This window comes from Oreochromis niloticus, linkage group LG2, assembly GCF_001858045.2.
Source record: "Oreochromis niloticus isolate F11D_XX linkage group LG2, O_niloticus_UMD_NMBU, whole genome shotgun sequence".
Classification (NCBI taxonomy): domain Eukaryota; kingdom Metazoa; phylum Chordata; class Actinopteri; order Cichliformes; family Cichlidae; genus Oreochromis; species Oreochromis niloticus.
Genome location: NC_031966.2, coordinates 4714697 through 4732147, shown reverse-complemented (window position 1 = coordinate 4732147; position 17451 = coordinate 4714697). Strand labels below are relative to the sequence as shown.

The window sequence follows — 17451 nt, the reverse complement described above, 5'->3', positions numbered from 1 at the left end:
AATGATGAGGATAGACTAATGACGAGTTCTTATCCTCTTTTTACTCATGTGCTCATTATCCTGTGTCAGCCGTCTTCTACTAAGCTTGAGCTCATAGACAGCATTCCTATTGTCCTGATTTATCTCATCAGCCCAAAACAGCACTATCATTAATATTTTTATTGTTTAGAAAAACACAAATACAGTCATTAAAGAAAAGTTTTCAGAGGTCTGGTTTCAGATGTCAAGGAGGCTACTTGGTAAACTTGAAAGTAAATCATAGCTTCAATATTCTCGTCATATCCAGCTCCATATTTTCATTCCTGTACTCTAGGTTTGTGTGATTCAGTTTACTTCTGTACTTGTAATAAGAGCGGTGTACCTGACATACAGACGCAAGAATAGAAAGACCGTTTGAATCCTAAACGTTTGGTTCGTGTGGATTAGGTGTACATATCCTAACACGAAGCAAAATCTCTAAGATCGCGATCTTAGAGATAACTAAGGTTTACTTGTAAACCCGCACTCACGCTGTACAAGAACAGCTTTTTACAGCAAAACAATGTTCTGTAAACTTCTCTCCACAAATCCACTTGTGCAATAACAAATACTTAATACACATTTAACCTGACAGAGATGAGGCATAGATCAAGATGTTGCCTTTTTTTTTTTTTTTTTTGAACAGAAAAGGGTAAATCAGGAAAGTTTTATTTCAGGGGGAAACCTAGCTGCTTCTATGCAACATGTGTTTTCGACTTAATTGATTATCATGGCTCAAAAATCCACACAGCTGAGAGGTTCGCTGTTTTCAGAGTCCATCCATTTTCGTTCCTTGTTTTGCCCATCGTTGCGGGCGGGTCGCAGGGCTAACAGGTTAGTATCACCATTTAGCCTGAAACCACGAAAGTCTTGGACTGTGGAGAGCACGGACACTCCACGCAGAAGGGACCGGGCTGGATTTAAGGTCAGGAGCTTCCACAGTGTGAGTGTTAAACCTGCAGTGAGGGGTGGGACTTGGCTGCCCACGGTCAGACTCTGGACTCGGAAATCCCTTCCTGCTCTCCACCTGCCGCCGGGCACAGGTTAATGGATAAACTTCCTACCTGCTGAACCAACATCGAGATCCGTCAGCTGCCCGGAAGATTCACTTTACCCGATAAAAGGGCCGTTGGACGATAACAACAACGACGTTTTAATGTTCACACACAGGTGTCGGTAACGGGACTCATGTTTCTGACACGAAAATCTAAGAAAACCGCTGCGAGCATAAAAGTAACTTCAGGTTTCCACCGTAACACAGCTCCACTTTTCTTCTGACCACAGTTGGCACACGAAGGACTTCAGGGGGCTTTGCGTCGGGTTAGCACTCGGACATGGACCGATACAGGTACTTTATCTTTAACCAGAAGGGCGTGCTCGGCCTCGGTATCCTCCAGGTGGCTTGTGCTGGTCTCTGTGTGGTCTGTGGGTTCATGGACGCTGTTTTTCGCAAGGACACTCCGCTGAGTACCACCAGGACGCCGCTGTGGGGAGGACTGGTGAGACTAACGGGCATTCAGTATAACACAAACCCATACGGACACCTGACTGTTCGGGTATAAGGGAAACTAAACGGGTTTCGTCACTTAGATGTCCCGCAGTCTGCTAGGATCATTGTTTTGCCATCACTTTTCTTAATACTAAGCACTGTTTTCATCAAAGATTTAGGCAACGAGGCTGGAGTTCTCTCCGTGAGAAATACACGGGGGATTCCCGCATGAACAGTCGGTTGAAGACTTTCTCTCTGCATTTTAAACTGTGTCACTCTTTTTAGATCATGGCCTCTCCAGGTGTGCTGGCGCTGTTTGCCTCCCAGAGGAAGAAACCAGTACTGGTCAGTGTGATGGTTGCCATTTATTCTTAAATGATAGTGACATCAGCAGTACTTTTAGAATGAACATGTCTGTTTCTCTGAAAAAACAAACAAAAACAAACAAAAATAATAAGGAACACAACTAACAAGAAAATTTAAAAAAAAAATCCGCAAACTAGGAGGAGTAAATTCAGAATTGGGATCACAATTTAAAAAATTTCATGAATAAAGGCAGGTATTGGTGCATCCCTCACATTCACATTAAAGGCCAGCGTGCACCTTTGCTGGACTAATCTGTTATTTGACGCCTGGCCACAATTTTTATGTTTGTCCCCCACACACTGCGCTCTGAATAAGGCCCATGAAACTTTACACACATACAACTGTGTGTGTGACAGATCTTACTTTAGCATCCCTGTGAATGAATAACCTTTTAAGGACCCCTGGTTAAAACTTGGATTTGGGCCTTTCCTCACCTCCCAACCTGCTAATGTTTACATATTAAATCTGCCACCAGCAGGTTCCTATTCAGTCCATCATCAGGGCTTTGGACTAAAAATAAATTATTTGGATTATGATGGTCAAGGATGCAAGGCACCAGGTGAGGTAGAGGCAGATGATCCTCTGTGGAAGAAGAAAGTTTATTATGGATAGAGAAAGCTGTACTTAATTTATTTTCCTCTTCACACAACATGTTCTCTAATCTAACTCTAACAAACCGATACCCCACCCTACACCTAATTCTAAACCAATACAAAACTCATACAGCTCTTTGGAGCGGTGTACGAACTGTATTCACTTTCTAAAAATGTCCTTTCTCCAATGGTTTGAAACTCAAACTGGGCTTCATTAAAAGGTAGTTGTACACACATATGCACGGAGTCTTCTTTCTTTGGCTGAACTTGTGTGTCTGTCCTCAGGTGAGTGTGATGGTGGTGGCCTCAGGCCTGTCTGTTTTGGCTGCAATCATCATATCAAGTTACTCCTGTCTGACCCTCACCTATGGGCAGGAGGATAAAGAGGTCTTCCATCACCACAACAGTCCTCAAGTGGTAACCAGCACACACACGATCGCTATTTTTATCAGTGACTCACTTCCTGACAAAGTCAGTTGTAGTAAATAAGAAGTAACAGGTCTCAAATTATTGTAGATTTGACACTGCTCACATGCATCTCCTGCACAGTTACTTGTGCAGGAACCTAGCATAACCTTTCTGAATGTCCTGACACATTAATGTTGTTCAACAGGACAAACGAATCAAATTCCAATGTTGTGGAGATATCATCTGAATTTCAGGAGCGGGACCACTCCTCCTTCACGCCCCCTCCGGTCTCAGGCTAAGCCCCCCCCTTCTCCAATATCTGCTGTTCTCATTTTCATGCCCCCCCAAACCGCAGCACCAGTTCACACTTCGTCATCCCTCATCGACAATCGTTACCGAGGATGTGGTCATCTCTGGTCTGTTAGTGTGATTTCCAACATTGTCTATTAGAGAGAGGGAGGGAAAGCTTGCTATGTGTTGTCCTGATCAGACATCGACTCACATCTGCAGCACTTCTGGCCAGCTGATTCACAGTATTGCGAACATTAGGATGAAGCATTGATGTGTGAGCTGGTGTTGCTGCAAAGGATGTGGGACGTCACTGCTGCCTGTCTGTCACATCCTGATGTTTTTTTATGCGCCCTCCTTGTACGACTGTATATATGCAGACTTATCCACAGTTATGGAAGTTGATGACACACAAAAATGTCTTGTGGCTTTCCAGTTTTCTATTTGTTTTTGGTAGTTTGCTGAGATTCAATTTTATTTATATAGCGCCAAATCACAACAGCAGTCGCCTCAAGGCGCTTTATATTGTACAGTAGATACAGAGAAAAACCCAAGAATCATATGACCCCCTATGAGCAAGCACTTTGGCGACAGTGGGAAGGAAAAACTCCCTTTTAACAGGAAGAAACCTCCGGCAGAACCAGGCTCAGGGAGGGGCGGGGCCATCTGCTGTGATTGGTTGGGGTGAAAGAAGAAAACAGGATAAAGACATGCTGTGGAAGAGAGACAGAGATTAATAACAGATATGATTCGATGCAGAGAGGTCTATTAACACATAGTGAGTGAGAAAGGTGACTGGAAAGGGAAAAACTCAATGCATCATGGGAATCCCCGGCAGCCTACGTCTATTGCAGCATAACTAAGGGAGGATTCAGGGTCACCTGGTCCAGCCCTAACTATATGCTTTAGCAAAAAGGAAAGTTTGAAGCCTAATCTTGAAAGTGGAGATAGTGTCTGTCTCCTGAATCCAAACTGGAAGCTGGTTCCACAGAAGAGGGGCCTGAAAACTGAAGGCTCTGCCTCCCATTCTACTTTTAAATACTCTAGGAACAACAAGTAGGCCTGCAGAGTGAGAGCGAAGTGCTAATGGAAGAAAGCAGTCTTACATATTTGTTTAATATGTGCGCTGAAGGACATGTCCTGGTCAAAAATGACTCCAAGGTTCCTCACAGTGTTACTGAAGGCCAAGGTAATGCCATCCAGAGTAAGAATCTGGTTAGATACCATATTTCTAAGATTTGGGTGGGTGTCATCTGCATAGCAGTGAAAATTTATACTATGTCTTCTAATGATGCTGCCTAAGGGAAGCATGTATAATGTAAAAAGAATTGGTCCTAGCACTGAACCCTGTGGAACACCATAATTGACCTTAGTGTGTGAAGAGGACTCTCCATTTACTTGAACAAATTGGAGTCTATTAGATAGATATGATACAAACCACTGCAGCACAGTACCTGTAATACCTACAGCATGTTCTAATCGCTCTAATAGGATATTATGGTCGACAGTATCGAACCCAGCACTGAGGTCTAGCAGGACAAGCACAGAGATGAGTCCACTGTCAGAGGCCATAAGAAGATCATTTGTAACCTTCACTAAAGCTGTTTCTGTGCTGTGATGAGCTCTGAAACCTGACTGAAACTCTTCAAATAAGCCATTCCTCTGCAGATGATCTGTTAGCTGTTTGACAACTACTCTTTCAATTTTACAAATTGGAGTTTTTCACTCTGATCTCCCCCCATGTTTTTTTTTAATTTTTTTTATTACACTACTTTTTAACATTCATGGCTGTAACATTTTTCCTCTCCATGCACAGACGTTTGTGCTTCATCGGATGGTGAAGGGCGCCAACGCCACAATCCTGCTAACCTGCGCCATCAGCCTGGTTTTCTCCTCTGTCATCGGCTACATGGGCTGTCGCAGCATCCCCTTGTGTGCCTGCTATGATGCCAGAACTGGACTGGTAAGGACAGCATAGTAAAAAAGCATAACATGATTTCATCTCAAATTATTTATTTAGAATGAACAAAAAACACGTAAAGGTCAAATTAACTCTAAGTGAAAAGAACGCTGCCTCTTGCAAGAACAAGAACCATGAAAGTCCTGATTTCATTTGAGAATGCAAAGATTAAAGCAACATGATAACCCTTGGATTAAAAATCTGAGTATTAGAGGAAGATGACTCTGGTTTTTAAACTATGATAAAGAAAATATGAACATATAACACGTGCAGAAGATTTTTATGGTGCAAACATACTTGGACAAAGGAACAGGTCTGGAGCTCAGGACTAAATGTGTTTGGCACACAGATTTAAACAAACAAACAAATAAAAGCTACTTCTAGTTGTTTTCGTAGGATCGGAAATTTGTCCACATTCAGTAAGGAGCTGCTAACATTAGCCTAAAAAGTTAGTTACAGCTTGCTAGTACCAGGTTGGACCCCCAGTTGTTCATGGCTCAGCATGTTTCCAGACTAGATGCTGCAGATTTTGGTCCGTACTGACAGTTGCAGCAGTTGCTATAGATTTGAGCTTTGTGACGCTGTGCAGCCATCAGAAGATGAGCACACTGAAAGACGACATGGTCAGCTTCATTTATAACAAGTCTCCAAAAGTGTCTCCACCATAACAAGTGCCACCAGCATCCTGAGGTGCTGCTGAATGCCAGGATGGAGCCGTGCTTTATGCTGTTTATGCCTACCATCTGAACGCTGCAGCAGAAATAGAGACCATCAGACCACAGTTGATAACATTTTGGTGAGTCACTGTGACCTGATCAGCTCACAGGAGTAGCACCAAGTGTCGTCTTCTGCTTTAGCTCATTTGATTCAAAGTTCAACAAGGCTGTGCCTTCTGAGATTCACTTCTCCACACCTTGGTCATAACGAGTGCTTATTTGAGTATCAGATTGAAATAGTCTGGCTCTGATCTCTGGCATCAACAAGGAAGTGCAGCTCACTTTACATTTACATCAAAAGGGCTTTGCACAGGTGTACCTAATGAAGCGGTCAGTGATCGTAAATATTTATAGGAAAATGGCCCAGCTGTCTGAGCTGGTTTATTGATTGTGCGACGTCAACAAGCGCTCTCTGATTAGTTTAACGTCTTAGTTTAAGTGCTGTGAATTTCCTAACTGTGGGACTAATAAAGCCTATCTTATCTCATGATTATTTTCAAAATAATGGTTCCAGTTGGAGTAAACAAGGCAATTAAGGCCAGATATGATTAAGGGCGGGCCTTGTGGTTGTCAGGTTGCTGCGATATATAAATGCAGTGTGTCTTCATTTCTTAGTTGGGTCCAGTTTCATAAAACTAAGCTGATGACGTCTTTAAAAAAAACAAACTTTACTAACCAGTGTGACACAATCACAGTGGGTGTTCTCATGAGGCCACACCTGGATGTTCCGATTTCACTTCGCTCTGTTCACGACTTTTTCCAAAGTATCCTAGGTGGTAACAATGACATTATCTGCAAACGAGATGCACACATGCCGCTGCGTGTTTACAAAAATCAAATGAAGCTGTGTGTGTGTGTGTGTGTGTGTGTGTGTGTGTGTTTGTTTTCAGGAGAGCCTGGTTCCTCAGTGTGATCCCGGGGACACTGAGATGTGCACCTTGCAGAGTAAGTTTTAAATGTTAAATGTCAGTCGAAAACTGGTCCTCCCGTGGATCCCGTGATTTTCTCAATAATATTCAAGGTAAACCCAGCATATAAAGTATAAGTTTAATATGGTGAAATCCACCATATTAAGTAAAGTGTGTGTTGGTATTTTTCCTGAGTAGTGTCTGAAATTCCTTTCTTTGTTATCATTGTTTGGTGATAATCTCACCATGAAGCCTCTGACACAGAGAATGAGACAATCATGTACAATGAAGCAGCAGGTTCAAAGTTCACAGGTCATCCACGTTAGTGTGCTGCTCTGTCAAGTTTGTGTAGCAGTGTGGCTGATTGGTCTCTAGTGTTAAAAGGAAGTAGCATGAGCACTCTTCCTCTGAAACACATTCATTAATCTGTTTTCTTGTACTTGTCACATGAAGCATTGTGGGAGGGGCTTGAGTCTAATCTCCAAAACAACAGCATCTTTTTGTCTGATGCCAAACAACATAGGCCGAGTGGGCCACCATTATGATCCAGAGACTTCTAATAAACATCCCACCACTTAGCTAGTTGTGCCTTTATGCACCACAAAGTCAGGGGACCCAAGTCTCGCCCATATTTCTGTTTTTTGTTGTCCAACTCTCAGCAGTCCTGTAATGTAGTTCTCATATGTGTCCAGCAGGAGGAGACAACAGGCTGTTTAACTCTCCAGCTCAAACAACTCACAAAGACGATCCAGAAGAGGAATGTTCCTCCAACCTGCCCCCATACAGCAGACTGACCTGAGACGCATGCCTGTTGGGGACTTAATACTCCTGCTTGCTTCCTTCTGACTGCAGGTTCATTATATTTAAAGCTAAAGTCTATGGGTTTACTTCTGAGCACAGACAGAGGAGGAATTACATAATTCCGGTGAAGCTCAAGCTGCCAAGTCTTGAAAAACTGGACTTTTTACAGTGTCTTTTGGTTAATGGCCCCTACAGTCAGACTCATTTAAACTTGCCAAAGCCTGAATACCTGTGTGTGCATCGTGTCAGTACTTTCATGTTTAATTCTTTTTACTCTGTGTGAATGACTTTTGCTCTGACTTAATTTATGTAATATGTATGCATTAAATAAAAACTGGACTGAGCTGTTGGAGAGCTGACTCCACATATTGAAACACTGTGGGTAGTTTATTGCAAGGTTACACATAAAACCACTGCCAGGATCTCCCTTTTTCTCCACCACAGTTTAATGGATTTAATTTATTCATTTCTTTCGGCCCATTTACAGTAAGTTATACAGCAATCCTGTCCAGCGGCTTAAAAGAACAAAGGTAAACCAAAGGAAGTTACAGTAGAGCCCAGTGTGAAGGCGGACTTGAAATAAAAACAAAGGACACTTTGCGAACAGAAAAAAGCTGCAGCCGAGCCCACAACAATTAAAACCCACACAGTGCCCACCCTCCATTCCAGTCACATCGCTGACAGGCTCCACAGATGCTTGGGCTGTGAACAGCAAGTCCTGAGAGAAAGCGGTGTTTTCATTTACTGTCTGTGTATTAAGACGCCTTAAGGAAAACCTGTAGGTGATTGGCAGAATAGCCACAGGACCAGCTGTGGTCAGACATGCACAAACTCAGACAAAGCCACAAAATTACTCTATGGACACCAGCCAAGGGGCCGTCGCTGCTTGTGGAGGGAAAGATGGCATTTATTGTAGAATGCTGCCAGACATGCTTAATATTGTATCACAAGCTTACGTGTAATCTAAGTAGCGGATGTAGACATCACTCCACATGTGAAAGACACCTGAGCGACACACTATGAAGTAGGGAAATCCAAGGTCAGTGCAATGTCTACAATAACAATTTGCCTGATAGTGACTTTTTCCTTTTTTTGTAAAGAAAAAACTATTTAAAAATTGAGTGTCCCGGGTATTTAACCCTTTGATGAACTGTCCTCTTGGAGGTGGTTTCAGAGTGGATTCACACCTCTAGGTCACGCTAGCCAAGGTGTCAATCCTTCATCACCTCCCCACCATCCTGTGAGTTGTTATGGTCACACAGACAAAGGTGTGAGTAAGGGCTTAATGACCTGGGAGGGGATCTGTGGAATGCATCGTGGGTGGATGATGGCTGGCATCTTAGGCCACCACCACCACCTTGATACATACTTAATAGAAAGCTTTTACTTTTGAATGAGAGGCATTTGTTTTAATCATCTGATTGGCCAACTATGCAGAATTGTGCCCTACACATAAAAAGAAGCAGGCAAACAAAAAGTTTTAACCAGTATTTCCCTAAAGGTTCCCTTTTGAATGACTGAGCACATTCCTTATGTCATTGCGCCTGAATTACAGACAACATTAGGAATTGGAAAAGCAATAGCGCCATATTTTTGTGGGGCATCTTGGAAAATTAGCATCAATCTAAAATGTCTCAAAAAGCCAAAGGTTTTTTCAAGAGTTATCGATATCTTAATAAAATTTATCAGCAAATCATTTTAGCATCCCCACTGCTTAGCTCCTGTTACATTTTATGATCCTGACAACTTCTGCAATGCCATTTAACCACTTCTTAGCTAAACCACAATGTCAGTGCTCATGAGCAGGGTATTTACTCCCAGTTTTTATGTTATAGTAAAACTACAGATCTTGTTTCAGGAAGCAAATCCATTCAAAAACAAAAAACAGACAGGAGAATATAGAGTGAAACGATGCTAGCTTTTGAGACTGTTTCCTGTGGTACTCTATTGCAGTATACAAAGGTTTGTTTGAAGGCCTAATAATAACAACTGCTGCACACAGACTGTACATACCTAGAAAACACCTTACCAGTTCCTCCCACTGTTCAGAAGTGAAACAAAAACAGAGGAAATCAGCAAACTAGATTAGCAGCTAGATGGTAGCCATCATTTCCTGGATATTTTAGCTCCAATTATGAGGAGCTATATTAAGGCCTAACATGAAAAAGACTTGATCATTTATTTATTTCCAGTTTTTCCACGCTCGCATTTTATTGGCACAGTTTTTCAGTAAAGGTGCGAAAGATAATACCGTTCGTTAACTGTCCGCTAATGCTAAGTCTACAAACAATCTATTAGCAAAGATTTTGCTCAAAACAAATTTGTTCTGTCTCGTAATTATGTGAATATTTTTGTGCTTTCCTGAGACATTTATCAGGACATTAAGTACCAAGTATATCTACTGGTAGCTGTGTTTAGCAATGACTGTACATCCACTGAAAACACCTTAGCAGTTTCTCCCACGGTTAGGAGGAACAGTGGGAAGTGGATTAATATCGTTTTCTCTGAAACAGCTTCAGCTGTAAAAGGAAAAATGAGCTGAAACAGAGGGTGGTTCACTAGGTGTGATGCCAGTACCAGGGCCTGACCTTGATGTCAAAGCTTTTTATTGTTTGGCTGAAAAAGATGTGATGAAATGGTCATAATAGACACATTAGTGTTGTACTAATCACTCATGTGTCAAGTACATGTACTTGATTAGTACTTGATACAGGAGGGTCTGGGAGCAGGTTGTCCTAATAATTGACAAATAGCTAATATTTGTCTTTAACTTTAAGAAACCACTCTGTAAAACTGTCATTGAAATGATCATACTTCTTTAGTTTCCATCTACTCTTAACATTAAACAAACTCCAGGCCACAGACCAGGAATCCACGTAACCATTGTTCAGTGTTTAGTGATGTTCTCGTTTTTTTGCATTATTTGTTAACGACTTTATAGTCAGTCCTTCTTTAAACCCTCAACTGATGCAAATGCATCGGCATAATAATAATAATAATAATAATAAAGTTCATATAGTGGGAGGAAAAAGAAAGGTTGTCCATAACTCAATACATCAGCCCAAAAGTGAGTGGACAAAACTTAACTTTTTCCATAAAAAGTCAATAATGTGGATATTGTTCCCTCCATGCATTTCATTCCACTTTAGTATTTCGTTATGACTTAGTTACACACAGAATATTAATATAAGTGGACTTCCATTGGCAGTTTTTGAATCACTGGAGTAAAAGCAACAGGATTTAAAGGCACCCTGTGAAGTTTTCAACTCATAGTAGTAGCTGCTGTTTTTAACGGTCTGCACACTCAGCTAGCATACGCCTGTTTCTGGTTCTTATAATTAACTTCAGCATTAATGGGGATAACAAGCTAAGAAAGCAAGCAGTTCAGCAAAAACACCCTCAGCTTTTGGAGGGCGACCAATCAGAAGAAAGCGTATGAACAAAGGGGATCCATTGGAAATTCAAAGTCCCAGGAATAAAGAATTAAATGTAGTGTTACTTGAGCAAAGTTAGTCTGATGGTGTCCCAGAACAGAAACGTAGACCGTGGACTGGGAAGACCAGATCCCATGTGAAATATTCAGAATACTGCATCTGCATATTTGCACTCAACATAAACAAAGAGTGAAAATACTATTTAGATGTAAACTTCACAGGGAGCCATTAATGAGACAACTAAAACCAGCCACCTGCAGAGTATTACACCCAAGAGGGGGGCAGAGATAACATGACCAACACCTTTAACATAATGCAGTCTACAAACATCATACCACAGTGACACCGCTCTTCTAACATACAGTCTAATTAAATGGCTCGTAGTGCATTACTTTGTAAAGTGCTCTGTTATTTTGACCCTACATATCTGCCTCTGCTGAAGGAGTTAAAAGAATAATTACTGATTTAATATCAGATTTTTGGCCCCAGTTTTCCAATCATTCATTGGCACAGTTCATTTCCATGAACCCTGCCAATCCTAGACGTCACATACTGCCTCAAATGGTTATAAGTCAGTTAAGCACAAGCAGTGAACTAATATATCCTCTACTGGAGACATTCATCTGTGTTTTTCTGATTGTGAAGCCATTTTTTAGAATAATTTTCTCTTTTTTGACATCTGTTCTTTGCTCTGCACCATCTGCCTCCAACCTCATCGGCCATCAGCCGCCTCGGGCCGAGCTCGTCTCCTTCTATCCTCTCTGTTAGCCTATCTCAGCAGCTGGTGCAGCCCCAGCTCCTGGTCCCGTCCCCCCCATCATCCCGCCCCCTGTTTAGGTTGATGGTTCCCCCTGATGCCTCAGGGGGCTGGCTGAGCACCAGGGGCTTCTGAGACTTTAGCTTATGGGCGACTGTCATGAAAATAGCCTCGACGTGGTCACTATTTCCATTGTTTCCGTCTCCTTGGCTGTTGGGATTCTTTGCAGATGTCTCAAACAGTGGCATCGAGTGGGCGTCTGCGAACTGTTGAGCCAAGTCTGTGTTTACTTGCACGGAGTCTTGGAGGTCACACTTGTTTCCGACTAAGATCCTGGGTACCTCTGTGCCCAGTGCGTGCTGCTTGCACTCTTCGATCCAGGCAGGGAGGCTGTGGAAGCTGGCAGCGTTGGTGATGTCATAGACAAAGACAACAGCGTGCACGTTGCGGTAGTAGTGCTGCACCATGGACTTCCTGAAACGCTCCTGGCCTGCAGTGTCCCACAGCTGGATCTGTACGAGACAATATAGAAGTGAAATCCTGCCAGAAGACAAGCAGTGATGACATTTACTCACAAATTGCATTCATTATTATAATAAGATTATTATTATTATACCGTTTTTCTAATCTTACTGACCGCTCAAAGTGGTTTTAGTTAGAACAGTCCAAACTAGTACTGTGTTTTTATCCATATTATTGTGTCACGACTGTCAGCCAAAAACCATTACAAACACAACACTGACACACTGTTTCTACATTGTTGCAGGTCTCATGATCTGTGCATCAGTATTAGAGATTAGGGAAGAGTCAGTCTTGAAATGTGGCTGTCACTGTTAATGGGCAGATTATTCATATTTTAATAATGTACTGTACAATGCCAGTTAACTGAATTAGCTGCCAACTGGAGATGCCACAGCTGCTGTTCTTATTGTATTATTTCCTATGATGACGTATGTGTCGCTGGCACTCCTGTAATGCAGTGCCTGCAATTGTGCAGCCATGACAAATGAAGCCCTTTATGATTACATTTATGCAGCACAGAAATCCAAATATCTGTGCAGATCATTGATGCAGCTAGTGAACTGAAACACCTGTGCTCCACCCTCTGGTCTAAATATGTTCAAAGTTCTTTCTCTTATTAAGACACCCCCCCCCAAAAAAAGTCAGACTAAGTGGTACATTGTTCTAAAGTGAGCGCAGTGGAATAGGCGAGGTTAAACATTGGCCACACAAACATACATTTGAGTGGATTTAGGAGCCATTTCGAAATTAAAATCTTTGATAATCAAGTCATGTTTTAAATGTTGTAGAAATGAGTGGCACTTTGTAAATATTACTGAAAGCAGATTAGTTTGTATAGAGTGGCTAATGTTAGCAAAGCTAGCAACAGCAACCTTCCTTCTTTACAGGCTCACAGCTGTACAGAAAAAATCAACATGGTGTGGACCAAACTGTTGAGGCAGCAGAGTGCAGTAAAAAAAACTAGAATCACAATTGACTGAACATTTTACTCAACTCGATTAATATTATTTTATACATACACACCATACACAGAAAGAACAGACTGAGCAGCTGATCGATTTGTGCAGCTGGTTCGATGTTTGTGATGCTTCCATGTTGCAGCCTGGACTCAGAGTAACAATGCACTCTGTTTCACACACACCATTACCTCGGTAGTCAGAATTGGGACTTTACCCAAGCTGTGGTAAAGTCATAAAATCAAGCTAAATCCATAAGTAACAATACAATGCAACGCTTGTCTTCCTGCCTGGTCAGTGACTGTGTAATGCTTCTCTATAGCCATTTTCCACTAGTACCTACTCCGGTGGGCTCGACTCGACTCTGTTGTTAGGGTTTTCCATTAGCTGGTAGTACCCGGTACAAGATACCTTTTTAGTACCTTCTCAGTTTGGGTTCCATGCCACCCAGGTGATCTGAACAGACTGCATACCAAATATTGGCTAGTCAGTGGCACCACTTCTAAAATCAGATCAAACTGAGGTTATTGTACTTGCTCCTAAAAATCTTAGAAATATGGTATCTAACCAGATTCTTACTCTGGATGGCATTACCTTGGCCTCCAGTAACATTGAGGAACCTTGTAATCATTTTTGACCAGGATATATCCTTCAAACAAACCTTAAACAAATACGTAAGACTGCTTTCTTCCATGTGTGTAATATATGCACCAACATCTCGAAAGTTAGAAATATCCTGTCTCAGAGTGATGCTGAAAAACTAGTTCATGCATTTATTACTTCCAGGCTGGACTACTGTAATTCATTATTATCAGGATGTCCTAAAAACTCCCTGAAAAGCCTTCAGCTGATCCAAAATGCTGCAGCAAGAGTCCTGACAGGGACTAGAAAGAGAGAGCAGATTTCTCCTGTTTTGGCTTCCCTTCATTGGCTTCCTGTTAAATCCAGAATTGAATTCAAAATCCTGCTCCTCACATACAAGGTCTTAAATAATCAGGCCCCATCTTATCTTAATGACCTTATAGTAGAGTTGGATGTCTCGAGACCAGACTTAGTCTCGAGACCACTTTTACGTGGTCTTGTCTTGGTCTCGCTGTCTCAGTCTTGCTGTCTCAGATCGACATAGTGGTTTAGAGTCAACAGTATCCATGACACACAATGTAACGTTCGATAATCTGTAATGCGCAAAAGCATCAGCTCTAACAACACAGTGGCTCAGCTATGCTCCAATCCCTCCATATTGTGGCCAATCACATGCGAGGATATAGGATAATATCATTATGTGAAAAACAGAGAGGGTGAGAGACGCGACAGTCAAGTGGAGCATCTGTCTGTCCTCTCAGTGAGTGAGACAGTAGACAGCGGTGAGGAGGGCTGTGCGAGTGCATCGCAAAAACACATAAATATGCCTGACACCCGTAAATGAAGCAGCATCTGGCTGCAGTTTAAAGACTTTTTTGTCTCGGTCTTGTCTCGACTTTGTCTTGGTTTTGCTGCTGCAGTGGACCTGATCTGAGGCCCACTGATAAGACCTGCCACTAGCTGTCAATCACCATATAGCATACACCGTTTTGTGTTGTCTTTGAACCTTGCAGTCCAGCCAAGACACCCTGAGGAACTGGATGTGTAACAATGAAGCTCCTCTGCAGTACACACCTTGATATTTTCGCCGTCAATCTCGACCAGTCTCTCCCTGAAGTCCACACCGATCGTGGCCTCGGTCTTCTCGGGGAACTTGCCGGCACAAAAGCGGTAAGTGAGACAGGTCTTCCCGACCCCGGAGTCCCCGATCACGATGATTTTGAAGATGCGGGTCCTGGGCGGTGGAAGACTGGAGCTCGTCAGGGAGCTGGAGAATTCAGCTGACGACCCGCTCTCCGCCATATCACAGCGACGAGCTGGACGACACTGGGCTCAGTGTCCACTAGCTGTCAGTTATCAGGCTCCGCTGCAGCTGCAGCTAGGTGACAGTTACTGCTCAGTCTGATCTCAGGCGGTTACAGGACGAGAAGAGCAGCTGCTGCGTGAGCCATCTTTAGAAAATGTCAATGTACACACTGATCTTTGTCTCTAAACGAGTGCATCCCTATAAACACTCCTATCCGCAGCCTACCTGCGATGACACGTTCAACGTAGTCCAAACAACGTGGCCTCTCGCGAGATTGTATTTTATGTGAGGTTCATGTCCAGTGAGAAATAATCTAAAAATGAACTTCATATAAGAAACCTGTAATCACTAAAAAGGGACACGGAATCATCCATGAACTGTGTGGGAAAAACATAAAGATTGGGATCAATTAATTACATAAGAAACCTTGAAGGTAGAAAAAGGGGAAAAAAATAGATAGCAGAGGATGGTTTCGATCCATCGACCTCTGGGTTATGGGCCCAGCACGCTTCCGCTGCGCCACTCTGCTACACTTGTGCAATATGAACTGTTACCTCTATTAGTTTTGCAAAAGGATAGAAAAGAAATTGATTTAATTTCCGGATCTAAACTCCAAACACACAGTACGCCATCACTGAGAATAAAAAACTGTCTAAATTCTTTCATTTTTGATAAATTTGTGGCTGATCATTTTATTTAATGACCATTCGAGCTCGAATGCTCATTGGATGTGCTTTGGGCAGACTGAAAGCACAGTTTGGAGCATTGCGTACATTAATCTGAATGACCTTCCCCTTGTCATTTACGTCTGTTTTGTCCTCCACAACTACTGTGAGGCCAACAGGGACATGATAGATTACAGCCATTGAAGTAATTCAGCAGGAAAAGGACAACCAGCTAGCCACATAGACTTACCACAGAGCTGATTGCATGACATCAGAAGGGAAGAGGGTCAGGAGAGTCCTTACTGAATTCCTCATCCATAAAAAAGGTTTCTGTTCTATTGTAGGACACTGTCATATCTACAGAAATTGTAAGTCAGGGTATGTGACACTTCACAATCTGTGCACTGTGATCCTGAACAGGCATCGGCGTAACTTTGTGCTGAACATTGCGGGGGTCAAGATCTCTGTCTAAATAAGTAAATAAATTTGGGTAAATTCACAGATGATTAAACACGCAACTATTTTGCTGGTAATAACTGAAATGAGTAAAGAAAATCAACAGCCTATTTATGCAAGATAATTCATAATTTTATTGAAGGGGTTATATTGGTTTGGTCTGATTATTCGGGGGAGTCATAAGCCCCCTAACCCCCCCTGGAAATTACGCCCCTGTGAACATGTTCCAAAAGACAGTGGCACACTTGCATAAGCTAAATGTTATTTACAGGGAATAAGACATTTTTTTTTTGTGTTGTATGTATTTTATCACCCATGTAAAATTTTCAGTTTATTTCCTTGCTGAATAAACTCAGTGAGACAAAATCTGAAATACTGTCTTTAGTTATTAACATTTGTAATGAAGAAGGCACTTGAAAACTTACACAAAAGTAGCTGTGTTTAAAAAAAAAACCCTTCTCAGAAGTAGGATAAAAGAAGGTTTTGTGGGAGCACAAGGAAGACCTCTTACACTTAAGTCAAAGTCAAAGTGCTGTTTTGAACAGAAAACATTTGAGCTGCATAACAGCTAATGGAAAACATTTAACATGCCAACAGTTGAGCATTCTTAAAATGCAAAAAAACAAAACATATTTTCAACATTATAACATAAGGCATAATGAAATTAAATGATAAATTAAACGTACAGATGCAGCCCAAAAAGCTTCCAACATAAGTTATTTATTGCCCAGCATAAGTAATGATGCAGATTATTTCAAATATCATCCTCCAAAAGTGCTCGTGTGAAGGAAAATTGCCCTGTCCCCTGCAAAGGTAGGGGTGGGTAGGGTGTGCTGCTTGGCCGCTCAGTTATGGTACTGTTGGGTGGAAATGAGCCAGGTACAGTGTGTGGTGGTGGTGCACATGCATAGATGTGCCCACCATGGTGTGGTGGCAGGTTGAAAGGTTGTGGTGGTGGATGCATGACTTGTCTTATCAGTAAAAATCCATCTGCAACTGAACTTGTCTCTCAAGAGTGACTTGTAATTTACTGTGATGTTCAGAAGCTCGCCTCTCAGATGTCTCCATCATATCCAGAATTCTTCCCTTCATCTGTATGTTCACCTCTGCAACATTATGCAAATGTGTTTCAGTTGAAAGTCTTCTTTTAAGTCTGTCCTGTCTGTGGCCCTTGAGTTTTGCCTTGACAAAAGGTAGAATAAAATAATGAAAAACAAATTAACCAC

General features: G+C 42.0%; 2 protein-coding genes across 4 annotated transcripts; one reads left to right on the top strand and one right to left on the bottom strand.

Annotated features, from left to right (window-relative positions):
* The first annotated feature begins 681 nt into the window (after positions 1-681).
* On the top strand, positions 682-7921 carry zgc:113425 (uncharacterized). 3 transcript variants are annotated; one of them, XM_013276934.3, is made up of 6 exons: positions 682-1517; positions 1793-1852; positions 2752-2883; positions 4979-5125; positions 6729-6783; positions 7442-7921. In XM_013276934.3, the coding sequence occupies exons 1-6, from the start codon at positions 1353-1355 to the stop codon at positions 7543-7545; spliced, it is 663 nt and encodes a 220-aa protein (XP_013132388.1). In that variant the 5' UTR covers positions 682-1352; the 3' UTR covers positions 7546-7921. The 3 variants fall into 3 exon arrangements, 2 of the variants coding, with proteins under 2 accessions (XP_013132388.1, XP_003454362.1); XR_003221260.1 differs by having other exon boundaries at positions 684-1517; positions 6729-6859; XM_003454314.5 differs by having other exon boundaries at positions 688-1517; positions 7439-7921.
* Positions 7922-8453: 532 nt separating this feature from the next.
* rab33ba (RAB33B, member RAS oncogene family a) lies at positions 8454-15372 on the bottom strand. Its single transcript, XM_003454290.4, has 2 exons — positions 14873-15372; positions 8454-12250 (listed from the first exon to the last, which is right to left on the bottom strand). The coding sequence occupies exons 1-2, from the start codon at positions 15098-15100 to the stop codon at positions 11756-11758; spliced, it is 723 nt and encodes a 240-aa protein (XP_003454338.1). The 5' UTR covers positions 15101-15372; the 3' UTR covers positions 8454-11755.
* Between the last annotated feature and the right edge of the window lie 2079 nt (positions 15373-17451).

Excerpts from the sequence above, each read along its gene's own strand:
- rab33ba (XM_003454290.4), bottom strand. The coding sequence starts at position 15,100 with ATGGCGGAGAGCGGGTCGTCAGCTGAATTCTCCAGCTCCCTGACGAGC. Across the intron at positions 12,251-14,872 it reads TTGACGGCGAAAATATCAAG|ATCCAGCTGTGGGACACTGC; the intron begins GTGTGTACTGCA and ends TGTCTCGTACAG.
- zgc:113425 (XM_003454314.5), top strand. The coding sequence starts at position 1,353 with ATGGACCGATACAGGTACTTTATCTTTAACCAGAAGGGCGTGCTCGGC. Across the intron at positions 1,518-1,792 it reads CGCCGCTGTGGGGAGGACTG|ATCATGGCCTCTCCAGGTGT; the intron begins GTGAGACTAACG and ends CACTCTTTTTAG. Across the intron at positions 1,853-2,751 it reads AGAGGAAGAAACCAGTACTG|GTGAGTGTGATGGTGGTGGC; the intron begins GTCAGTGTGATG and ends GTCTGTCCTCAG.